The following is a 27,060-nucleotide window of genomic DNA, read 5'->3' as shown; positions in this document are numbered from 1 at the left end:
AGTTTTCCATTCATTTACCGAGAGCTTAAGAAACTGGCCAAGAACAGTCCCTCTAATCAATAAGAATGACTAAACACTGGCTAAACGCTGCAGCGCGTCTTCTATCCGCGCAATAAATCTGAAACATAGAATAATAAACAATGCCAGCAATGTGTGTGAACACCTGTATGAATTGAGCATAGGGATTGTATGTAATTCGTTTTGGCAAAGCTTGTGTAAGTTATTTCTCTGTTTTTGACCCTCTGCGCTGCGACAAAAATGAACATTACCGAAAGCTAAGACAGGGCAATCTCTGTGCACTTTTACCGAGAAAACAAATTTATAACACGACCAACAAAACCGGTAGATCAGTTACGATAAACAAAAGAAAACAAAATGAAGTATTAGAAAATAAAAAAAAGAATGGGGGAAGAAAAAAAATCCAGGAAATTATATTCCTCCCTAACCGCATATCAGAGGTCGAAAATTTGCCCTTTTTTAAACTGCTTTTTTTCTTTAGGTTTCTGTTTGTGTTTAGTCAGGGTTTCCTTTTTTTAAAGATTTGGACTTTTCAATTGATTTTATGATTCTGTAGACGGTTTTTGTGTGCAGCATACGTCTAGAGTAAACTTGTTGGCTCTCATTAGGTCCCGTGGTGGGTGATAACCTCTGTTAGGTAGTGTTTTACGCTAGTTCATAAACGCATATCAGGGCCGCTGATTCGGAGAATTGTGCATTCTTACGGAGATTCATTATAGCCTAGAAAATGCTTCAGGCCAAACTGTCTCAGCTTTCCTTCGGGTAGCCGTGTTCTCCGCAATTTATTTTGTAGCACTGTCAATAGATAACGCAATGGCTATAGTGTCTAGGATGGACGGATGGATTTTAAGAGCGTCCACTTTGAAGCGTGGTGGTGATAGTCATCAGCATTGTTTACGCTTCTTTATGTTTTTTCTTTATGTAACTCCTCAGCATTAACGACTTTACGTTTAGTCACGGTTTATCTTCAAATTCTCTTGTGTAAGGATAACCTGTGTGCATTTGCTACAAGATGCATCGATGCGCACGCCCCCCTCCGGCCTTGCGTAGAGGGTGAGTACATCCTTTGAACGGGTGGGTGCCTCCTTCGCGATGACGCACACCATATTGGCGCTCTCTCCGTTTCGCCTCCGTTGGATGCATGTACGGCGTTATTTTTCCCGTTCGTACATGGCGGAGTTTTGCATTTCTACATGCACATGTGCAGGCATGACTCTTATCCGAAACGGTTGTAGGATGCTTTCATTCCCTAGAGATCCAAAAATAACATTCCTGAGGTTTCTAATGTGAAATGGGACAAGTGGCATTCGACCAACAGTTCACGCCTATGCAGTGCGAGTAAAACTTCGCGTGTTTCGATTCCTTGCTTTTCCGCATTGTTACGTCTACAGCTGGAAATTAATACTCAACGTGTTTTCTAATGCAATGTTAGCAATTTCTTAGGCATTTATTTTTATTTCACGCATCATATCTGGTACGATCGTTTTTGCCAGCATACAGCGCTCAATCCTGTAGTGTAGTTGAAATGCTTAGTCAATTTGCATTTCAGGGTGATGAGCTGCGGACAATAATCGCATATTTTGTATGATGTGACTAAAGTGTAAGGAATGAAGCACCTTGATCTGAACAGAGCATCTGAAATACAAGCGCGTGTTGCTGTGGCGCAGGGACATTTCTCTGCCGCGCGTAACCTGTGCCTAAAGGTGCAAATGCCACTGTTACTGATTAAATGAATGTGAAAACGAACTGATAGACATATTTATTTATAATCACGAATAAAAATTACAATCTCTTCAAATATATGGTAAGCAATACGTTTTTTTTTATGGCCGGCTATAGATAATTGGCAAAACTTCGGCAGACGTTTCTATAGAAGTTTTGCCGAGAAAAGAGCATTCACGCCAACACGGCTGCCCATTTTCTCTAGCAGGTGGGATAAATTTTGGTTGTAGGGCTTCACTAACTGTGTCCTCAAAAGCTTCAGTACCTGAGTAAGCGTGCCAACCACAACAGGCAAGGCAACGAAGCTTGCCCCATGAACCATCAAAATCGCTTTGTTGACTGCACAGAAGGAATAGTCTACTCGATCTACTGAAATGTTGCTACGCGTACGTTGGGCAAACAGGCAAGCTACATTTCTAGCCTATGCTTGTACCACAAATTTTATTTTTCTATGTGAAGCAGGAGTCGTGCATCTGCCTCCATGACGCACGTCTCATCGCATCGGTCATCCGTTTGAACTTTCAAGCCAACGTGCTCGTACGACCACTTTTTAGAAGTTATTCTTCCTCTTAGCAGCAAGTTACTGAAACTACCTTACCCACTAAATTACTTGCCATCACCTGCCCATCCACCTTCCTATACAAAGCCACATCGCACTTGTCATCATAAAAATGGTTTTTGCACTTCTGTTACCTCAACCCCTTCTGTAATACTCCCCAAAAGGTGGTCATTAAGGAAATAAACATGCAATGAAAATGAACGAAATGAAAATGTCTACGAAGCTGTTAGGGGGAATATGATGATTTACTATCGTGATTGGAAGCGATTGCAAGATCCTGAACGTTGCTAGCCAGAATTCACGCGCTGCACTGTTCTAGCCCGACACAGAGAAAAGTTGGCGCGCGAGACAATCGAGGCCACTGAAATCGTAAAACAAACTACAATCATTTTATTAGCACACCCCTTGCATAACTCACTAATAAAGAGGTTCGTGCTCTTGAACGCTTGGTTATAAATTTTATTGTTTTTTTTTTTCAAAATATGTAATGTCACTGTGACAAGGTGTACTTTGGTTGTTTTTTTTTCGCGCCGCATGTATATATTGACGTGCCTTCCAATAAATCTTGTTGAAAGTCAGCGCTTGTGCCTATTTGCTTCATTGTTCGTGACTATGATTCGCTGCTTTATCACGATGAATGAACAACAAGTCCGTTCATCCGTCTTATATAGCTTGCATTCTGTTGGTTTAGAGGCATTTGCGATCCTATAGACAGGTAAAGGTAACTGTGTTACTACTGGTCTAGAGTTTAAGAATTCATAAGAATGTACAGCCTTTGTCAAAAGTGTAGACCCCGGAGGGTCTGCTTCTGAGCCGTGTAGTGGTGCTGATTTATCATTAGTAGAGGTTCTTCCTACTGAAGAGGGTAGGGATAAAATTATTCTTACCACTAAGAGATTCGGAAAACTGGAAATGCATTACAAGCCACACAAAGTGGCTCAGTAGTTGACCCCCTGGGCTCTACACTTTTGACAAAGACTGTACTTTCTCTTAAACAAAGCTGTTTACTTAGTGCAGGCACGGAAATCTATACACCTTCCACGAAATTCGTGAATGTCATGCAACGAGGCAACAGGACTGGCACTTCTGAATAGTTCATTGTCCGCAGCCATCTGTGGCCCCTGGTCACTGAAAGTATTCAATGGGGCACCGAGGCAGCCTTATTTGTACAGGTAAGCGCTTGAGCGTCCACTACGATGTCAAAATACTGGTACGAATTTTTAGATGAACCAATTTGTATGAATTTCTCGAACGACATAGACTACTGCAACTTCGTACACCGACAACGCTCCCAAATCAGGAGGCGATGCTTCCATAAGAGTTAAGACATTAACGTAACGTTCAGTGGTGTTGAAAGCGGCAGTCCAACTCTGAGCCCATACCAAGAATTATGTCATTTCTAGAACGAGGCAAGATTGTGCATTCTGTTCCAAACGCTTGACCACCAGTCACAACGTTCGCCCAACACACATCAAGTGGCACTATTGATCCACTACAGACACCAATAAATTCACGCTGAATATTGTCTTGGGCGAACGAATCTTTGGTGCCGAAGTCATAGCAAACAGTCGTGGAAGTGTCTATAGACACTTGTATCCGCACTAAGGCGTTAGCAGATTAACGCCAAAGTGCGTATATCATCAGTTATTATTTCAAGTTCAAGTTTATTTTCGTTCTTGTATCATACACACAGGCAGACTTGTTTCCAACGCTATCTCTACAGCGACCTCGTCTCCATATGTCTCGGCTCCAATACTTACCCGGAGGCGAAGGACTGCGCCGAGGAGATGAGCGTCGCTGTCACTGTGGTGGTGGTAGGAAGATGGCGAGGCATTTCAAAATTGTGCCGGGGGGGGGGGGGGGGGGGGTATTTTAAGTCAGTGCAGGTGTCAGTGGGTGAAATTCTTGCGTAAGTCAATGAGAACCGGGTTCTACCTGCAGCGCGCAACCATAGTAATGGGTTTGCATCCCGGCGCACAGAAGTAGGGTTAGGGAGTTTTTCCCGTACGACCCGGCGTATCACATGAGCCATCGGCTCCAAAGCACCACAAAGAACACCGGTAACGGAAGTGACGTTGGCCAGTAGCCCAAACTGAGGGCCGATACGAACGTCAGTGGTATCTTAGTAAGAAATGGGTACGTGTCTCCAGCAGCCATGTTGCAATACTGTCGTCTGCAGACATCCGCCCGCGTTTACTATTTTCAACTGCTTCGTAATGTCCTTATTATATGCAGTGCATATTTCGCCACGTGCTCGTACTTCAAGAATCCGCATTTTATCTGCATACTTAGCGAAAAGCTACACTACGCTGGTCAGAGCCGAGATTCGCATGTGCGGTAGCCGTTAGTTCTGTGCATGCGCGAAATCCAAATGATGTCACGAGAGGCGCAGGTGCGCCGCCTCCTTGCCACCGCCGCCTGTTCACCGGGCCGCGTTTTACGACAGATGTGCCGCGTGCCACTGCTATTGCGCGAGAATGGTGCGCCGTACCTCCGCTGCAACAATAGCGGGGAGTTTCATATTCAGATGGAGGGCAAACCGGTGCCAAAAGTAGATCAGATCAGGATTTTGGGGATGGTCATTCAATCCCACGGTCACAACGGAGAGGTCCTGAAAAAATTAGAAAGTTACGCGATGCAAACCCTCGGGCTCTTGAGGAGGGTCGCCACTAAAGGAAGAGGCCTCAAGGAGAGAAATTTGCTAAAACTAATCCAGGCATATGTAATAAGCAGAATCAGTTACGCCACGCCCTACCTGGACATCAAGGCCGGCGAAAAAGAGAAGTTAGACTGCCTGATTCGAAGATGCGTTAAGAAGGCGCTAGGACTGCCCATGGGTACCTCGAGCGAACGACTGCTCGAACTCGGGGTGCATAACACGTGGGCAGAATTGGCGGAGGCAGTGCGAGTCTCCCAATTAGAGAGACTAAGCATGACCGAGACGGGCAGGGTAATCCTTGCAAAAGTAGGCCTCAACCCAGACAGGGGAGTTCAAAAAAAAGTCACAATTAATAGTGAAATCAGGAATGCCTTGGTAGTCCCCCCCTTCCCTAGGAATATGCATCCAGAATTTAATGTCGAAAGAAGGGCCAAACGAGCTGAAGCTCTAGAGCGACGGTTCAAGAACATGGGAACAAAGGAAGTAGTCTATGTTGATGCGGCAAGTGGCAGAACAGGTGCGGCGGTAGCTTCGGTAGTCGATGGCCGAGGGGCACCGGTATCCGCGGCAGCCATCAGAGGCCGCAACATAGAGACTGCGGAGGAAGTTGCGATAGCGCTAGCTTGCGTAAGAACAGAAGCCAAGTTCATAATTAGCGACAGCAAAACTGCCATTCAAAATTTTGGGAAGGGGAGGATATCGCCGGAGGCGGCCAAAATCCTCACCCAAAGAACAATAAATAGAAAAATTCAGTTAATTTGGACACCCGCTCACGCTGCCGTCCCTGGTAACGAGGCGGCTCACGAGCTAGCCCGAGCTCTCTACTTCCGGGTAGCCGTCGAGCCCCCCGAACACTGGGCATACGACGAGCGTCTGCAAAATTATGGGGAAATCATCGACCATTATAAATTGGGACGTAGACTGGTACCCCCGCCAGATGTTAGACTAAATAATAGAGAAGCTGTCGCGTGAAGGCGGCTACAAACTAATACGTTCATGAACCCGGTCTGGGCGTTTCACGCGCTACCAGACTTTAGGGACAATGATCTCTGCAAACACTGTGGGGCGAGAGGGACCCTCGACCACATAATTTGGGAGTGCCCACAATCTCCAGGGATAGGGCAAAATATTACAAGTAGAGAAGCCTGGGATACCCTGCTGCGAAGCGCGGACCCTGCGATCCAGCACCGCACCGTCCATCTGGCGGAAGGGGCCGCAAGAAGCCAAGGGCTACCTGCCAGCCTCTAATCCGCGGGCGCACGACTCCCCGTTTCCGATGGAAATAAAAGTTGTACAACCAACCAACCAACCGCTTGTATGGAATGCGCTTGATGGAGAACTGGCGGTCGCGTGTGACATGGTAGTCAAGGAGAGTGCGGCTGCTGCTAAACGACGCAGAAGAACGGAGAAATTGAGTTCTTCCAATCCAGAAGTAGTCACCTAGGAGCTGGCCGCCGAACAATGGGGGAAAGATCGAGCTAAGGCGAAACGTGCATATGAAACTCCGAAACAAAGCGAGAAATGTCTCGCGAAAATACGTCGCCAAGAAGTCGAACGACGCGCAGTGGCCACCGCTGTGGCCAGTGCTAGTCAACAAAGTGAGGAGGAGCAGCAGCAGAAGGACGAAAACATGCAAGAAGACTCCAAGACTCACCGCTACAACGAGCACGTGTTAAGACTGAATGCAAGCGCGAGTGCGTCCAGAGTATTTACGTCGGACTTTGTGAACACCCCGTTTGGCCATGTCTGTGATGTGTGTGAGAGACTATGGCACTTGAGAGACTTGACTCCGGTAAGTGACAGTATGCGCGAGACGTTGAGTTTTGCATCTGTCGATTTGAGTGGAACCGTGAGTAGGCTGTGTGCGACGTGTAAGGGATCTCTAGTGAAACAGGCAATTCCTCTTTATAGTGTTACCAATGGCTATCACTATCCACCCATGCCTCCCGGTTTACCAGTGCTAAACGATATGGCGGAATGTTCGATTTCACCTCGCTTTTCGCTCCTTATATCCAGGATTAAGCTTAGCTAAGCCACAGCCAATTTGTTCACAGAAGCGTCGCCCAAGCGCTTCGTCGTTCTCTCAGTGAAACAATCGATACCAGCTGGTCAGTGAATCCAAAAGATTTTCTAAACAAATTAGCTCAGTTCGTGCATAAAGTATATTACGTGTGCTTGTTTCAAATTCGAATCTCACAAATTTTACCGGCTCGCCCGTCCGTAGTTGGTTAGGCACTGATAATTGCCTACTTTGGATTGCCCGCCATAAAATGGGAATTTCCGCTACTATAGCACAGCGAAATATCAACGCGGCTAATCCTTCTGTTTGGCGTCTAATAGCAATGTTACGTTCTCTTGCGATAAACCATCATCTAGATAGGATGGCAGCTAAATACTTTCAAAACAACTCTTTTATTAGGCTGATGTGCATCTGAAAATAAAAAATAGTTGTGATTTAGCCCTGGTTAGCCCTAGTTCAATTGCGAAACCAAAGGCGGAAGCTTCTTTTGCCTGCTATATTATTCCCCTATCAAATCCTATCAATGTAAAGGGCAACAATATTGGGGACACTTAACTCATACTTTAAGGGCGTAAGCTACTAGCCCACATATAAAGTCACGCTTCAGCCAAGTCGCATGGACGTACAGTCTTTGTCAAAAGTGTAGAGCCCAAGGGGTCGGCTTCTGAGCCACTTCGTGCAGCTTGTAATGCATTTCCAGGGTTCCACATCTCTTGATGGTAAGATTTTTATTGCGAAACAATACTACTTTAGCTACCACCTCAGCCCGTCAAAAGGCGCGGCGGTGGCAGCCACGCTTGACCTTTAGCGTGACCTGGCTGTGTGGCGTCATACCATCTGTGTAAGAGTGGGGGCGCAACTCGCGCCGTCGCCTCGCGCGGTGGCAGTTACGGCCTGACTCCGTTCCTCTCACCAGTGGCCCTGCGCGCTGCGTGACATCATAACATCTGTGTAAGAGCGGGGCTCTTCTCTCGCCGTCGCCTTGCGCGGAGGCAGTTACCGCCTGACTTCTGCTCCTCTCACAAGTGGCGCTGCGCGCTGCGTGACGTCATACTATCTGTGTAAGAGCGGGGGCTCACCGTCGCCTTGCGCGGTGGCAGTTAGGGCCTGACTCCGCTTCTCTCATCAAGCCATGAGATGCCGCCTACAGTCAAAGAGCTTAGGCAGGCTGCAAAGAGGAAACAAAAGCGAGCGAGCCACAGAGACAGAAGAAGAGCGAGAAGAACGGCTTTCCAAACGACGAGCGCAAGAAGCAGCTAGGCGGAAAAGGCGGTCAATGTCTTCGGTAGCAGAATCGACGACAGAAGCAGGAGAGGAAGGTACGAATTTTCCCGATAGTTTAGGGACGTGCATATACTAGCAGCACTACCAGTTAAGCGACTATAGTAGTGAAAGGCGAAAGCCTGAGAAGTCTCACCTTGTCTAGCGTTCCTGACAATCCCAACGCGCGCCAAGGAACGCCATAAGACAGGAGCGATGGCGTACAATGGAAACGCACACTTGTCGGAGAAAGTGTGTCAGATACTTCGCCTTTCTTCCAGACGTATGTAAAACCATAGCTAACCACAGTACAGGCAAGCGTCACCATAGCCATAACAGCAAGCAAAACTGGAGCATCACCATGGTGAATATAGCACAGCCAAGCATCGCCACAAGCGGTACAATAGTAGTATCACGTATTGCTTCGCAATAACCAGGCTTAACCAAGATAAGCCACAGCCAATGTTTTTGTTCTGCCTTCTCCAGTAGGAAGGAATTCCACTAATGTTAAATCAGCGCTACTACAGGGCTCAGAAGCAGACCACCCGGGCTGTACACTTTGGCAAAGGCTGTACCTGCGTATCGTAGGGATAATGAAATGCAAACGGTTCCGGCAGGCTAATTGTGATGTCACCCTTCCATATGAAAGGGGCGACCTGGGTTGGCAGCTCCTGCCCGTGGCATAGGGTTAACGTGAATTCAAATATCATGGCAGGCTGATTTTCTTATGAGGAGACCATAGCTACGCTTCTTCACAGCGTAGCTTCGGCCACCCGAAGTCGCGCTTTGGCTGTCCTAGTACTGCTTTCGTAATAATGTCTCGGTGGCGTCACCAATAAGCATGCTTTACTATATTACGTTCGCAGAACAGCATCAACCCTAATTTCGGAAAAGCGCAAAGAATATAGATGCTGAAGAGCCAAACAGTAGTGCCTTTTTACCGCATACATAAGCCAGTTTAAATGCGGCAAATGCGCTACGCACATGACTGCGCTTCGCCACTGCCAAGACTACGCAAGTCAGTTCAGCAATTTGTGGAATTTTATGCCAGGCGGGATGTTACACTTTGAAAGTTTTTCACTTGACCACAGATGTGTTACTGTCGATAAAAAGCCACACGTTTTTGCAAAAACTGCAGAGCTTGTCTTGCTATAGCTGTCAATGAGTTTATTTCTTTGCGTTCGCAATTCTGCAAAGTTTTTCTTGTAGCATAAAGAAATGATGAAAGCATTACCGTTGTTGTAAATCTGGATTACATTTTTTGCAACTGATTGGGAACGTTCTCGTTAGCAGTTGCAGTTACCAGTATTCCTGACAGATGTCTGCAGTGTTTGTGCTTTCGCAGACTTATCTTCGAAGGATTTTCTAGGTAAAAATGTCGCAATTGAAGCTCCTGAAGGCGCATTTTGGTCAGCCTTGACTTAAGCGTTCGATATAATCTATCGTTTTCGGCACGCCTGTCAGATCCGGCGACGTCGACCACGTTAAATAGGCTACGACGGGCTTAAAAAAAATGCCACCTTTTGGTCTGGTGCACCTAACGTGTACAATACCGCACCGCGCATGCACACAGGCTGCCCTCGAGACCGACCGCTGTTAGGTTTTGGAGGACATTTTCGACGAAAGAACTGGTCTCTTGGGGGAACTGGCGAAGTCGCCTACCGAGGCCCGTAAGCTTGTCGTGATCAAGTCAACGATGAGATGTGGTTCCTGCGACTGTTCAAAGAAGTAAAGCATTTGCCGATGGCCGTCAGGATGTCCAGCTCAGCAACTGTTTGGGCGTCCGATACGGACGCCCGATAATTACTGTGTGCGCGTGCTTTGTTGAAAGTGTTTCGTTAAGGGTCTATGTCATTGAAGAAGAGCTAGAGATTACACAACCATGAGGAACACTTTCCCGGTCGGCGGCAGTTTTAAAATTGCGTCGACTGGTCAGCTAACTCATTGCCCAGTAGTCCCTGACGGACGAGAGCCCTGTTGAGGTAGCAGTTTTAGGGTCGCTAAACCGAGAGCGATTTTACTGGGTATGCGAGGGGAGTGGAGGCATTAACCTCAGCTAATAATCCTGAAAAGCCTATACGAGCCGGTAATGACGTGTTTCCCTTCGCCGGACCCTGTAACTGTTTCCAGAAAGTGGACAAAAGGCTGCTTCTCGGAATATTTACCAGTAAAATGTGCTCGAAAGTGTTGAAACACTTCAACAGAGAATGGAGGCTGTAGCCTGTGTGAGGCGACCTTCTCTGATGTTTACCAAGTGGTCTGAGCTGTCCTTCTAATGTCCTCCATTCCCAATCCTTCAAAACCCATCCCCTATGAAGGGCTGGGAGGCGGCACTGCTCAGCTGGCATGACTTACAGTTCCAACGGACGTTGGTCCATAGGGAGCGAGCGGCGTTAGACGCACTGATCCTCCAGAATAGGAGCTCAACCTAGATTTGTGAGACCCAGGGCTTATAGGACACTGGTCTAGACACCTCCTTACATAAATAACTAATAAATGTTTAGCACCACCACCCCCCGTTTCTGGAATTCTTCAACTGAAAAGAATGCGGATAAGGGAAACAAAATTTTTTGTTACAGAGTTACACCTACTTGAGCAGTGCATTAAAACGCTCACGGCACATTACATATGTATACGTACTGCAGCGAAGTGCTCACGGCTGCATCTAGGTCGCACTGCTTACTGATTGAATCACAGGAACAGTTTTTTCTTTTCCTCTGTGTAGTGAATCCGTTAGCTATCATAGATGCAGAGATACGCTCGAATGCTTTCTAGTGGTATTCTGCAATAATCTCAAATTCTCAGGGTCGTTTTTTACACCACAGGCCGGTATGCTTCTCTGCACGTGAGCAATGCTGGGATGCGAGGCCAGCGCGGTAGACGAGAAATAAGCGAGGAGCTATTTGCGCGTCAGCGACGCGGTGTTGCATCGGATCGCGCTTGTTATGCCCGTCACGCCGTGTTGTTGGAGTATACACATCGGGTTTTGGCCAAAATTAACGTCCGGAGGCCGACGGGTGAGTTACGTGGGGACAAATCGAGTTTTAGTCTTGCTTGAGATATACTTCATTTAATGCATGTTTTTAAGGCACCAGCACTTGTACAAAGGTTAGGAAGTTTTGCCATTCATACGATGTACACGTCGTATGAATGGCAAACCTTTGCCTTATCTTTTGTAAAATAGAAGATGTATGGTGTTATTCGATAGAAACTTTATTACGTCGAAATACTCGATATGCTACACATTCTTTTCCTTCGTGACTTCAGGAAACAAGATATTTTGCTTCGCTTTGCGTTTTCAAATTTGTATGCAACTCTGTTCCAAAGGATGCGTTTTCTTCAACTTCGTCTTCCGAAGCATTGGTAGCGAAGGTTTTGCGACTTGCTTCTTCAAGCTGTTTAAGTGGAATGAAAAAAATAGTCATGCTGGAGCGAATTGGCAGTGATCCATTGTCTGGAGAACGCAATAGGCAGCTGAGGGCATTGCATTCCTTTGTGGTAATTGTAAAGTAAAACCCTTATCACCTACGTTTTGCACCCAATCTGCAATTTTGTACATATAGCAACGGATAAAAGTGGTGCATGGAAATTTAAGGTCAGATGGTAACCTTTACATAAAAGTTATCAAATTTACATGTTATGTCGTTCAGCATTAAAACACCCAGGCCTTGTAGCGCGCAAATATCTGCTTGATCTCAAAGAGAAATTACGCTACAGTCCACTTGTGACAATAAATATTGGTTCGTCGCCAAAGACGCTGAAGAAGAAAAACCTGTGCGCTGCTGAGTCGTAAAATGACATCGCTATGCCGTAACCGATTTCATGATTGATCTACGATAATATGCGTGAACTAGTGCACTGTAGACCAAATACACCGCTGCTAGCGAGAAATGTATTCGTATATTATGCATAACTAACGGCATAGTTCTGCTAAATGCAGCGTCTTTTAAGCAACCACCTAAGGCTAATGAGCCAGACAAAACGTTTCGAATGGCACCTATCATACGAGGACTGCAACATAGCCAAACGTAACTGCAGAACTTTCATTTTTTAGCGGTTGTTAAGGCGAAATCCTTTATTGCTTCATCGTTGTCCTCAGCAAAAGTGTCGCGCTTTTGCGCCAACTCTGATTGATCGAGACGGGATAACGTCATAGAGGTTTCGACCAATCATACTTAGAACACCACCACAGTATGTGCGAATGCGTGAGTTATATTACCATATGATAGTTAATTTTCAATAAAGAATGAGTGATTAACTAATTAATTGCTGATCACGCATCAACGAAGAATTCAGTTAGTTCAGTCGTTTAGTCGTGTCCGACTCTTCGTGACCCTGTAGACCATATCACCGCTTTCCGGTCTATAGGGTTTTCTTGGCAGGAAATACTGAAATGGGTTGCCATTACCTTCTCCAGTTAATCACATTTTAATATTAAATAAATAATTACTGATTAGTAAAGCTAATCATAATTAATTTCTGCCTAATGAATATTTAGTAATCAATTACTAATTATTATTTATATTGTTATTTGCCAATTAGTGAATGAATAATTATTACTCACTCAATAGTGACAGTTTCTAAATAATTGCTTAATTACTGACTAATTTCGCGCACTCTGTAAAATCAACAACACAACAGTAAACGTAGAACAGCTGCGAAGATACAAGGAGCGCGATCTCGTCGCTGCCAAGCACGATTTTCTTATAAATGCATTCGCACAATGTGAAAGAGTAGCCGCTCACTTTACTCGTAGCAGCATTCATCGCTACATGCGCAACAGTCGCGTAGCAGAATGCTGCACTCAGGCTTTCGCCTTTCACCACTTTAGTCGGCTAAAGTGTCCTTTAATTTTTTTTCTTTAGTGAAGCCCCGTCGAAAGGTGGTGTATTTGCGAGTGTGTTCGCAAATATGGGGATTTCTCCTCATTTTATTCGCGACTTAAGGCAAGACTCTGTTGAGATGCAAAAAGGCGTCTTAGTACGCGAGTTTACTATAAAATAACCTTAATGAGCAAGGTGACAAAATGATGCCACGCACTTGTGTGCAAAGTGAAAGCACACATAGCTTTTCACCGGCTACACTGGGTGAGAAATAAACGACGAGCATTCCGGGCTAAACCAAGCCATAGAACAGATGCAGAAAGGCAAAAAAAAAAAAAAAATACCCCACCGCAGCCGATTTTGTATGTTAATGTTTATCATCTGATGGTTTCATGAAAAAATTATGGAAATGCCTTTTTATTATTACGCTCCTCTGTCAGAATTATTACGTTCGCTTATAGCAATGAATATCTTGTAGTCTAACCATAAGATAGCAAAGCTGGATGTGTGACAATAAAATAATGGCAGAAGGTGATTAAATATACACCTTTATGGGACCAGGAATCAGCGTGGCGAAATCATTACGTCTTGTCAAAACAAGGTTAATGCTGTTCTTGAAGACTTACCTGAAGTTCCAGATGAAGAAATCCACACTTTTTCCAAACGTTCAAAAAAACGTTGCTGGTGAGATGTGAATTGTTTCTTGATGTCTTAGGAGTTCCTGTGTGTAAAACAATGAAGAGCAGATCAGTTCATTAAACATTGATTACGTGGACTAATCTAGATTCACAGAATTGTACAGAAGTGCGAGCACTAAATATTTTGCTAAACATTCCACACAACGTAGAGACGTTTTTTTTTTTTTTTTCAAATGCATATCTGTAGAGGTTTTAAGGGACCGATGGCATTATTGCTGGAGTTATTCTTCTGGTAGTTCGCCTTGCGTGGCACTACATAAATATTGTTCACCTCTTGAATGTGAAGCAAAGTTATGTGAGCACGTACAATTAAGGTATCTACGCGCACATCGACGCAGAGTATAGCAAGTGACTGCTGTTTTCATACTGTACTTCATATCAGTTTGAAATCCCGCTTCAAACGCTGGCCGGTAACTACTTAAGGAGAGCACCCCTTCCGACCACTATCTGAGTTTTCCATTGGCCAACAGCCAATTTTGTTGGCCCTAAACACACGAGAAAATTATATCCGGCGTATTTAATTTGAGCAAACATTCACGTTCCCAGTAGGTAATTTTGCATCGGTTCTGATAAATTTTTGTGTCCAACCGAGATATTGTTCACTAACTCTACTGACCGCGTAATTTTATCGGGCAAGAAAAAGCTATGGTATAAAATCTAGAAGTAAGAAAATATACTTGTTTATACCTTCGACAAAACAAAACTAGGCTAAATCTTTAATGATCCGCAAGGAGAATCACTATTAAGATAAACAATATGTTTATTCGTAGTTCTTCTCTGCAGCCTGTTTCATACATATACTTTTCGCTCTGAGGAAGAATTTAGCGCCTCAAAAATATATTGGGACCAACAAACAGATGTTACATAATTGCTTTTGTTCTCAACCTTTTTATATATGTGAGGCACGTTAAACGAAAATTATAAACATTTACTCGTTCCTTTGGTTTTGTATTATTGCTTGTGGTAAAATTGCATAACAATGTCGAAAAAGCACGAACCTACGATACTCACTTGTCACGAAACTCAGCACATTGCCGAGCAGGATAGTGAGCAGAGCACCAAGAAAGCAGATCCAGAAGAAAGACAGCTGGTAGAGCGGGAAGACATTTGACCTGCGTATAGTACACCAGAGAACAAATCTCGACCTTACTGACATTGAAAAAGATAAAAAGTACAAATGCAGTATTGCTGTATTAAAAGGTGTTTTTTTTTCTAAGCTGGATGGATCCATTGCATTTCATATGCTAAAAAACCATAGGGATGGAAATTGAGTAGCTTTATTTTTACGGCTCAGTGCGGCCCTGTGATTGATTTTATTTCACAGCCTGCAATTTTCAAATTCAAAGAATGTCTTCTAATTGTATATTAGGTTAGAATATCTGTGCACCTAAATGTTGCCAGCATTATATGTGATAACTTGAAGTATGATTTCTTGGCAGATCAGTTATTATGCCCTTCTTTTTCAGCTTCACACAGAAATTTCACCAGCTACTAAGAGCGAAATGTTTTTATACCTTAACAAGCAAAATTTTTACATACTGCAGAACACCGGAGCAAATATGGCTTCTGGGCCGGATCATGTGTCTGTTATCGTCTAACCAATCAAGCGCATAGGGATCGTTGCATTTTCATTACATCGATTAGATACTTGCCGGAGTGCAGTGATTCGAAGGTCTGCGTATTGAAACATTACGGAGATTTTGTGTTTGTTTTTTAAATTATGAACAAAAAACGAACTCAACTTTTGGATACGTCAGGCATAACTGTGAAAATCTTGCATACTAATGCATATTGCTAATATCACCTGATGTAATGAAAGTGAAAAATTTATTCCGTATGCATGGAAGAATAACAAAGCAAATGATTCTCTCCGCGGCAAAATAAATAGAGCGGGAACAACCTACTGGCATATCTGGAAAGTCGCAAAAACATATGTTACAAAATACTCATACAAAACGAGGGTAACATGAAGAGAGACGGGAATGCTCTCGGATGAAATTGCAAAAGGCACATCGCCCCTAAAGGTTTCCTCCAGCATATTTCGTGCAACGATTGATGATTTCACTTCCTTTCATTTTAAAATTACTAATTGTTTCACATTAGAATTGCCTCTATAACCCTCTGAGCACTAGGAAGTTGGCGCTGAATTTGACTTTATATCGTCTCTGGGGACTCATGGTTAGAAGCAAGAAAGCTGTCGACTAAGCAGTTTAACGCAGCTTCACGTTAATGTAAGTGCTTTCTAGATAAAAAAAAAAGAAGGTAGAATTAAACAGGATCTACAGGGCTATATCTGTGCTTAGTGTATTACCATTGTTTATTGCAAATAAAGCGCATAGCGGGTTGAATTTCTTTAGTTGAATTTCTTGAGCACCTTATAGTTATTGCAGATGAGAACTTCCTTTTCGCAAATAGGTGACCACTTCCAAATGTAGTGTCTTTTCAGTATGCAATATTTTGTCACGTACGAAAATTCGATAATTGTCGCTCTCTTCGATATCTAGGAAGCATTGGCAGTGTTGGTCACTTCATATTGTTGAAGAAATAACCTAAAGCATTGGTAACGATTTACTTTAGAGGTTCCACAACTCCTTGTTCAGTTTAGGAAAAACCAATTATCAGATATTATACGTGATATGTGAAGAATATAGCTTGTACTATGCAGCATGGATTTCAACTCTCTCTTCACATAGTTAAGAATAAATGGGTGAGTTTGAAAGGCTCTATAGCAGTAAAAGTGGAACTAACGGGCTAATGTAAATAGAAAAACGCTTCACATAACTACTTTGCCATACCGGATGTGTGTTTTCGGCTTATATGGAACGTAATCGATTCGAACATTTCCATTTTTATAGTTTAGGCGAAGACCAGAAATAATTAGTTTGGCTCATTGCAGGAAGCTTTGTTTTATTGGCGGCTCTTTATTGAAATGCATATTTTATGGAATCTTATTATTGACACATACCTTAAAGAACAATGAACAACATATGCAAAATGAATTTTGTACTGTGAAATACAGAATAAGATGGGATGTAAACTCACTCACTACATGCAGCCTTCTATTTCTTGTTCTCCCTTTCACATAATTACTGCATGAATCATGGTTTCTAAAATGAGAAACCTACTTTATGCGATTTCTAATGTTCATTTTGAAATGTGGATTGGTGGAGGTCAATCTGAGGTTCCCTGTACCCATCTCGCCCTTGAGCATCGCAGCAGAACATTGACTTCCTCGATGACGGAGCCGACTTCATTGCACCTACCTCCGCCCGTCACCTGCACAGGTGCGCTTCGTCAACGGGACCCCACTAACTTCAGTGGAAGCAGCGATGACGACGTCGACGATTGGCTGACCACTTACGAACGGGTCATCCGTCACAATAACTGGGACGACAATCGTAAGCTCAATAATGTCATCTTTTACTTGAGCGGCGTCGCTAATCTGCGGTTTCGAAACCACGAGTCGGACTTTACCACCTGGGCGAATTTCAAGACCAAATTTTCTAATGTCTTTGGCCGCCCCGCCGTCCGAAAACTACGCGCGGAACAGCGTCTTCGGTCGCGACTGCAGCAGCCCGGTGAAACATTCACCAGTTACATTGAGGGCATTGTTGATCTGTGTCGTCGTGTTGACCTGACCATGACCGAGGCCGTTAAGATACGTCATGTGCTCACAGGAATTGATGACGGCGCTTTCAACATGCTCATAGCGAAAGGCCTCACTACGGTCAAGGAAATCTACGACCTCTGTCAAAGCTACGACGAGCTCCGGAAGGAGCGTGTTTTGATTCGGCAGCCTCATGCATCCCTCGCTGGACTAGCCGCGGAGAGCGAGTCATCTAGCCTCTCTGAAGGCATTTTTGTACGCCAGGAGGTCGCGCGACAACTCTCCCTGCCGCCATATGTTAAAGAGTCGTCACCAACTGGCCTTGTTCCGGAGCTTCGCCGTGCAATCCAGCAGCATGTGTCTGAAGTCGTCCCTAATCTTGTTTCCCAATCAGCTCCGGTCGCACCCTCAATGCCGTTCCCCACGCCCACAATTTCACCGTCCGGCGTTGCGCCACTGAACTACGCTCCAGCATTCGCGCCGGCTCCTCCTCAAGTGTTGCGTCGCACGTATGCCGAGGTCACTTCAAGTCCACCTCCTGAGCCAGCATATGCCTATGCTTCGCCCCCTATGCGGTCGGCACCAACAGCTTTTGCTCCCCCCTGGCTTCAGACACGATCTCCATGGCGCACTTCAGACAACAGGCCTATTTGCTACCACTGCGGCATCCCTGGGCACACTACACGCTACTGCCGGTGCCGAATAAATATGGCCTTTGCTGCACGGCCAGCGCCACCTTATTTGGCCCCCCAGTTCCCAGTCCCATCGGGTCCTCCAACAGCATCCCCTGATCCTCCGGACGTTCTCCCTCGTCGTTCGCCATCACTACGTCGCCGCGCCATTTCGCTAACGCGCCGACGACCCGCTACCCAGCCGGAAAACTAAACGCCGCAGTTCGCGAGGCAAGAACTGCGTATTCGACAGAATTTCAAAGTCCTCGTCTTAATCCTGCAAATGTTATTCCTCTCATCGTTGAAGGTGTTCATACTCTTGCGCTCGTCGACACCGGTGCCGCTGTATCAGTTCTCAGCCAAAAACTCTGCCGCTCCATCCGAAAGGTGATTACGCCCCTCGAGGGACTATCGCTTCGTACCGCATCCGCTCAAAGTATACAGCCGACAGCTATCTGCACTGCTCGCGTCGTCATTGCTGCAGCCTTGTACATCATCGAATTCGTCGTTCTCCCCACATGTTTTCATGACGTCATTCTCGGCTGGGATTTCCTGTCCCAGCATCATGCTATCATTGACTGCGCCAGTCCCTAAGTAGAGCTCATTGAATCGAGTGATGCACCGTCTGATGCCCTGCTCCACGAGCCGAGCCGCGTCCTCGTTTTGCGGCCAAACTCCTCGTAGCTCATGACACAACCATCCCACCCGTTAGCGCTGTTCTGGTTCCCTTCACTGCCTCTTTTACTACCGCCGCGACAGCCCTCTTTGTGCCCTCTAACGTTGTCTGCCGCCGCCGCCACTTACCGCTGCCGTTTGCCGTCCTTGACATGAACAACGGCGCTAGCACACTTCTGGTAGCCAATCTTCTTGCGTCTCCCGGAATGTTGATCGAAGGGGAGTGTCTTAGCCGCATCGAGCCCGTGGACCTTCTGTTCGCCTTTGATGATGAGTCATTCTCTGTTTGCCAAGTTGACGCCTTGACCCCAACTCGTGTGGCTTCCGATCCGCTACAGCGGGACCTTTTTGACCATTCTGTGGACAGCCCTCTAGAGCCGCGCCACCGCGAGCAACTTCTTGACCTTCTGCACCAATTCCGCTCCTCTTTCGACATCCCGCCATCTTCCTTGGGTCGCACGACGACCATTTCCCACCTCCTCGACACTGGCGCTCACCCACCTCTCCATCAGCGGCCATATCGTGTGTCCCCGACTGAGCGCCGTGTTATTGCCCAACAAGTCGATGACATGCTGCAACGCGTAGTAATTAGAGAATCCTGTAGCCCATGGTCTTCTCCTGTGGTCCTAGTTTAAAAGGAGGATGGCTCCATACGATTTTGTGTCGATTATCGCCGCCTCAACAAAATTACTCGTCGTGATATGTACCCCGCATCTCCACTAAGTGAAATGTGGATTTAATAGATGGTTTGAACGTCTATAGCGCTGCCAGTATTTCGGGCACAGCAGGGTCGAATTGCCAGCCGCAGGGCGCAGCTTCAGCGCGAGCGATGGCGCCGGAAACAAGCGATGGTCATGGCGATGCCGCAGCGTTTTCCATTCTTTGTCTTCTGTACACTTTGTTTATACGTTTTTGTTAATTAGGATGCTCTGAAGGCCCGCTGGGGGCATAGTAGGCGGAGATAAGTCAGTACACAATTCTTTGTAAAACAAAATCGAAGAAACAAGAACATTGTTAATGCTGAGTATCATGCACTGACAACACGTCCATAGACGTCATAATTTTTTTTTTTGCATGAGTGCCACAGCGAGTGCAGTGTGAGGAGTTTTTCTTAAATCCGCCTTTTATAGGTGGCCGCCTATGCACGGGCGCCCCTTTCCTCGTTCAAAAGCGTAGCTGCACATGCGCAGTTCTTGAGCTCTGTGATCGGATCGAAGAATGATAAATCGTGCCAATTAATTACAATAAAACACAATTAGGGAAAAAGAGGACGAAGATGAGCAAGGAAAATCATAAATTAAGCAGGTATGCGGTGTCGTCGCCTCGGCGACGTTGCCATGGTGAACCCAAGGAGGGTGAACCCCGCTGCCGCAGCAAATATAGTGAAAAAGGTCAGAAGTTGTGAGTCGGGGGAAGGCGGTGCTGAGGCTGTTTGCGCCGACGCCGACAGATGGTGCTGCCGCAGCCTTCACCTAGCACGCGCGTGCTCGCTCGTAGCAGCTCAACCATTACAGGTGAATCAGGCAGGTATGCTCTTGAATCTATTTGAGCTTGCTGATACAAAACTTATTTACGGAAGAAAGGCAAATAGTTTCTGACCTGTTGTGAAGCTAAAATGTTGTGTGTGAGGTGCTGCTGACGTTTGAATACGTTCGCTACATCTCATATATAGGCACGGGAATAATCTTTCTCAGACGGACTTCTGCGGGCTTTGTACTGTCCTGCTCAGCAATACAGGTTTTGATCTGTTGAGCCTTGCTCCGTTTTTACATTTCGTCCTTCGAAAAGAAAAGACGCGTGTATAAGCATGCAAGCAGTGGACAGCTTCATTCTAATATCTTCGTTGTGTACACTGCACCCAACAGCACTGAAATCAAATTTTGCTCCGCAAGCGTTGCCACGCCACAGATGCTGTTGGTACATAGTTCTCCAATGCTGAAACGTTCTGTGAATAAATTTTCTATCGCACCGATGACGCATTATAAAAATGTTTTGAGAAATTTGTTCATTCCCGCCCCGGCCGCAGTTTTTGTGTACTCGTATGGGAAATGGCTGGTACGCTGCTGCCTCATCTGGATCCACGATGAGAATGTTCTAAAGAGGGACAGTTAAGTTTCCTAACGACCTTCTGTCCACGTATACTGCCAAATAATTAATAATTATTAAATCACTTTTCGACCCCCAAACACGCGGGTTGGAGGCTTGCTGTTCCTACATTAATGAGAGAAGATTCAGCTTCATCTAATTTTTAATTAGAACAATTAAAGCTTATTAATAGGCTTCGAGGTCATAGTTTTGCCCTTGTCACTCACATTGAGCAGTGTGTTTATTGCTTCTGAAGGGTTGTCGGCGCCGACCGTATAAGTAATGCTTCAGTTCAGTTCAGTTCAGTCGTTCAGTCGTGTCCGACTCTTTGTGACCCTATGGACCATATCACGCCACGCTTTCCAGTCTCTCGCTATCTTCCTAAAATCACATAACTTCATCTGCAGCGCCTCGAGGATGCCATCAAACAATCGCGTTCGCTGCCTACCCCTTCTCCGGTGACCCTCAACCTTTCCCAACATCAAATCTGTCTCAAACTACTTCTCTCTTCTCGTCAGATGACCTAAGTAGCTCACCCTTAAGTTTAGAATTTGGCCCTCCAATGAACAGTCAGGGTTTATGATCGACAATATCGACTGATTTGATCTTCTGGCCGTCCAAGGAACTCTCAAAAGTCTCCGCCAGCACCACAATTCAAACGCATCAATTCTTCGGCGGTCAGCCTTCTTCACAGTCCAACTCTCGCATCCATACATCACAACTGTAAAGACTATAGCACGAGTTATACGGATCTTGGTTGGCAGTGTAATGTCTCTGCTCTTTACTAGGCAGGTCAAGGCTAGCCATGGCTCTCTTTCCCAGAAGCAGGCGTCTCCTAATTTCATGGCTGCAGTCTTTTTCCGGGGTAATCTTGGAGCCCAAAAAGAGAAAATCTGTCACAGATTCACCAGTAACATGTGGGACGCCTTCCAACCTAGGGGGCTCATCTTCCGGTGCCATATCATTAATGCTATTGTGAGTGGCCATAGGGTTTTCTTGGCAGGAAATACTGGGGTGGGTTGCCATTACCTTCCCCAGTGAATCACATTTTGTGAGAACTCTCTGCCGTGACCTGTCTATCTTGGGTGGCCCTACACAGCAGAGCTCACGACTTTATCGAGTTTCGCAACCCGTCCGCCATGACAAGGCAGTGATTCATGAAGGGGGAATAATGCTTCAAGCAAGGTTATAAAATGATAGGCAGTTTCATGCGTATACAGTCGTGAGGAACCTCTCTAGAGAGGAAGCGAATATTCACTGAACTTCCGGACTTCCGGATGATTCCAAACAAGTGCTTCGTAGGGTCTGCGCTCAAACGCGAAATCGCAACGTATTAAATTAATTACCAGTGTGGTAGCGCAACATACGAAAGGAGTGCGCGTATATAGAGCTGCAAATTGCACTGTAACCCTCTGGAATAAACAGGTGCCGTTTGCGAAAACTAAATAATAAAATACTACGTAAGTAATCATCAACCGCCAGGAAGTGCGCGTACAATGTAGACGTAGGACGTAGTACGTAGTACCGCAGGACATAGTACCAATTACTTCGGAAACCCTAAATATAACGATAAGTCTAGAGCGTCACAATCACGGATCCGCCGGCTGCAGTGCCCGGTACTACAGCAAGGGCCAAAACAATCATTCCTCTAGCAAGGTTTGCTTATTTAGTTTTTTGTGGATTGCAGAGTGAACAAACATGAAATCAAAACACATGTCCCGAGAGGTCAACGAGGGAACGCGCCCGGATGATCTTTTTGCAAACAGCGCCCAACAAGATCGCCACGGCATTAAGAAGGCCTTCTTCAGTCGACGCGGTGCCGCGTGGAAAACTTCGCATACAATCAATATGGCACTGTTAGCGATTGCATTCTGTCTTTATTATCGTGAGTCGCAACTCTTTCGACCTCCTAACTCTGTTCGGACAGCTCTGCGGCGCTCGCGTATAGAATGACAGGCACCGTGCCTTATGCAAGACCCTTCAAGCCTGTGAATTCCAGGCGATTTTGACTTGCTCTCTTTTTCCGGTGCTGACTGAGAGCAGTTTTTGTGTGTGGCGTTGGAGTGACCGTGAGCGTGAGGGCGGCGGTGTGAGAACGACGGGTGGGCTCTGTACAGCCGCCGTAACCACGCGGCTACAATAAAAAAGTGATAAGGTCCTGATGGGTCATAATTCCCTCTTAATCCATCCTTCACAGAACAGCTACCTTAATCTTTGAATTAGAGAACGCCCTCGTCAGTGCATTTACTCCAAGGCAGAGCGCGGTCAAGGGCTGCCAGCGGAAAGGGAAAGGCGCCGCCGCGCGGACGCCCGAGATTTCTGCACTACCTGCTTCATGCGGTCCGCTGGCGCGGGCCTTCTTTCGGCACACTACCGTTAAAATAGTACACTATATTAACTAAACGCCATGGAGGTAAGGTATGGCAGCCACCTTCTTTCGCTGCGTCGCCACACCAACATCACCCTGCCCCGTTTTGCTCTTCCTCGACCGTGTGGCTGCCATACCTTACCTCCATGGCGTTTCGCACCGACTCAAGGAACTGGCGGCAAGGTACGACGTTGACGTTGTATTTACAGTGAGAAACAAGATAGGAGGCTTGTGCGCCAGAGTTAGAAAGGGGCTCGACAGTGTAGCTCGTGGTAGTTTTCGTTGCGCAGTGTCACATAAGAAAATGTTCACCACCTGCAGAAAGAATGTGGTCAACCACGTTCCGCTGAATTGTGGCCGGTGCTACTACGGGCAGACAGGCAGATGTCTAAATGTGCGCCTGACGGAACACTCTAATTCTCTGGGAGGGAAGGCGAGTTCCAATCTTGCGCTACATGTGCAATCCCGAGAGTGTAAGTCGAAGCATGACCCGTCCCTTTGTGCGCCTGATTTCAATAATACGGGTGCAGTTTACAGCAATGGTAATCAACTCTGCAGAGAGCTGGTTGAAGCATTTTACTTTGCTAAAGCCGAGGACAAGTGTGTGGCTAAGGCGTCTGTTAGCCTTCATTGTAAGGAATTTGATCTATTAGAAAAGTCGTTAGTTATGCCTTGACTTTGAATTGGCTTCATCATCTTCTTCCCAATTTCCTGCCAATCCACCGGTTGGGTTGTGCACGTGCTTTTCGGAAGGAGTCTTCGTTGTTTTCTTCTGATCAATAAACATTCACTTGCTAGTCCAGCCTTGTCCTGTCCTCTTCTTTCCTGTGTCTCGTCCTTTGGCTGGTTAGGTATGTCCCAAATTATTTGGTTTCGTTTATGTGGTTTACCGTCTCCGTAGTGGAGGGATGCGGAAATTTCGACCACTTGGGGTTCTTTAGCGTGTTCTGAAATCGGACAACACACGGACGCCTTGAATTTCGCCTCCATCAAAAAGCTGTCCACGCAGCCGGGATTCCATCCCGCATTCATGAACACTTAGAGTCCAAAAACCAATGTGTAAGCTCTGCGAGGAGTAGTTATCAAGCATGACTTCGAACTGATGAAAGGTTCGTACATTATCTTATATAATAGATTAGAAACCTACCATTTATGTATGTTTTTTTTTCACAATGACTTCTCGCAGAAAGTGATACTAGTGGTTGTTAACTATTGATTATCATATTATTTGCGAACCAGTGTGTAGTTCGCTTGAGGTTACTGTAATATTATTGCACTAGCGTTCATGAGATGGTTAAGCAACAGTTTCGAAATGACTCTAACTACATTGTTAGGAGCTGATGACAAGACCGTAGGCACTAAAAGCGAAGAGAGAAATTTTTCCTCTGAAATCAACTTTTTATTAGGCTGACTTGCGCCCGCCAAAGAACTAAACAACTCAGCGCGGCGATAGCAACAAAGGTGCTCTCTGTTCAATGAGCTGACAATTCCCGTCGCATCCGTCAACGCTCAATTTAATTGCGGCGAAGAAGCATCTAGATAAAGCCAAACACGGTGACTAGCATTACCTCGAGCATTGCAGAAACACATGCGAGTGGCCGAAATCTTCGAGACGCATTTCGGTGAATCTTGCACGCCAACGAAAATGATAAATTTGCTTCGCGCGACAACGCGCATATACAGAGTACAAGATTGATCCCTGCGCTAGATTCAGGAAGATGAGGCCGCGTGCCGGGGATTTACTAAAAAAAAAAAAAGGTTAAAATGGTTCGCAGCATTATTATATGCGCTATCGTGCGTAATTTTAAATACATAAGGAGGTGCATTGGCTGTCCGTGTTGAACTGCTAAATTACTGAGCTCCAAGAGCGAAGACTCGATCTTTATTTTAGTATTGGAGGTAAGTTTCGCAGCATTCTTGAAGGAACATGCTTGCAGCATAGATTGGAATAAAAAGTTCTTTACAGAATTTCATTCTAAAGCGTCAGATTTAAGTTCATGTTCGTTCTGTACATCAGATGCAGTTACCGAGACCCTAACATGCAGCTCAAAAGGCTTACAGACAAGTCCTTGAGCATCCTTCATGCAAGGCACAAAGTTTGCGATTACTGTGCTACGTCTTCTATATATGCTTTCTTTCTTTCGAGCGATGACTTCATGTAGAAGTGCCTTGACAGCTCCTGATATCTCATTATAACTCGGGATTAATACAAATGCAGTGTTCTATATATTTTGCTTATGAAAGCACTAACCTTTCTACCGAAGTTGGCGAGAGTATACTGGAAATGTTGCTGGTATTATCAGTACGTGCAGACTGTGGGCAACGGTCGAGTGTTCCATAAAGCACTGGCGACGGTGCAAAGCCGGAGATACTCCTGCCTAGCGCGTGCCACAGTTGGAGAGCGCACACCAGCAGGCTGGCCCATGCTGCACCCTGCAATGCAAATAAGTACTTTTGAAAGGGCGCACTCGGACTATTATTATGTATTTATTTCTGATTAACGCAGCTCTATTCGACGCAGTGGTATACTTAAAGGGGAGTGTAAGCGACTAGAGCTCTCGCACTGAAACTAATATCGCAGAGTCAAATAAAACAACCAATGGTGCGGTAGTAAAAAGAAATAACTAAGGGGACACGAAATTAATTATCACACTTGTATATGGTAGAATGCGCAAGGAATATGCAACCAGAATATTCAGGAATAAACCAGGTGTCAGGAACCATATCATGGGTGGCGAGTGGCATTTGATGTTTTATGTTAAAGGAAATGTCTTGTGTGCTATTTAGACTATTAGCCAATTGCAATTCAAAAGCTATGACAGATGCCTGGGTGCGGTCAATGTAGGAGTGCAGTACAGCAAGGCGTAAATCGTGCGTTTAGAGAAAATAATGGATAGACCATTCATTATTTGAAATTATTCAATCAATATTTATATTTTTGATTTTGGGGGCAATAATAAATGGTGAAATTAAAGAACACCAACATGCAAGGTTGGCACCCAGTTTAAGCACAAGAACCAGCAATTCGGCTCGAAATATCGAATGCCAAAAAAGCGCATCTAAATCGTGTTCAGTTGACTGCACGCATATCTCATGTATCAAATGGCGTTAATTACATTTTTTTTACAGTCGAACATGAAAGCCGCTTGCGTATTTGACAGTGTAAAGCTATTATGGTAGTGACGACAGTATTATGTTCAGTAACGTCATTTTATAAATATGAAAGGCGCGGATGGAAACTCAGAAATATCTCGGATGGTTTATTTTGACGTAAAATATTTTGAGGTATGGCAGCAATAAACGTTAGTAAAAATTAAGAAATTTAAAATTTTCGGGGTCTTACCTTCGGTTTTGTCGGGTTTACATTAAGCATATTAACATTGCCGTTAGAAATGGTAAACAAAATGATGTTTATATTTATTCTAGTTAATGAATCATACAATAACAAGATCGATGATGCATAAAGTGTCAGCTTTGAAATGCTCATCTGCTTAAAGCACTCGGAGGCATTCTTGTATATTTTAAAATACAAATCTATAAAAATATAAAAACCACCATGATCGAATGACACAATGAACGAAAGCAGAAAAGCGTTTACAACTACTTGGTCAAGCCCAAACATTTGGCAGAGAAAATGAAGTGCATCGAAATACATTGTTTATGTGAAACTCGCGGCTATAGGGTAAATCCTGCATCTAATTGCAGCCATAAACTTTAAAATTTCGCTACCTTGTTCCTCGCCTGACGTCTACTTATTATGATGTAGGCCAGAGTATTAAGAAAAAAAAAATCAGAGGATGAAGCGATATTTTCAGCCATATTTAGTGTTTTTTTCTGGCGACGACTCGAAGAACAAGCTTGATCGGGGGTCTACTCGCTGCTTCTAGCTCGGCTC

At 45.2% G+C, this 27,060-nt stretch overlaps 1 protein-coding gene across 1 annotated transcript in view; it reads right to left on the bottom strand.

Moving 5' to 3' along the window:
- The window catches only part of LOC146195440 (putative sodium-dependent multivitamin transporter), a 115,732-nt gene that overhangs the window by 25,043 nt on the left and 63,629 nt on the right, over positions 1-27,060 (bottom strand). The window contains exons 12-13 of the mRNA XM_084596798.1: positions 25,417-25,598; positions 14,771-14,871 (exon numbers count right to left, since the gene is read on the bottom strand). Coding sequence (XP_084452924.1) covers positions 14,771-14,871; positions 25,417-25,598 — 283 coding nt within the window. The remainder of the gene's footprint in view (positions 1-14,770; positions 14,872-25,416; positions 25,599-27,060) is intronic.

Source organism: Amblyomma maculatum, chromosome 3, assembly GCF_055883805.1.
Source record: "Amblyomma maculatum isolate TAMU_Amacu chromosome 3, ASM5588380v1, whole genome shotgun sequence".
NCBI lineage: Eukaryota > Metazoa > Arthropoda > Arachnida > Ixodida > Ixodidae > Amblyomma > Amblyomma maculatum.
This window is presented reverse-complemented; position numbering and strand designations above follow the sequence as displayed.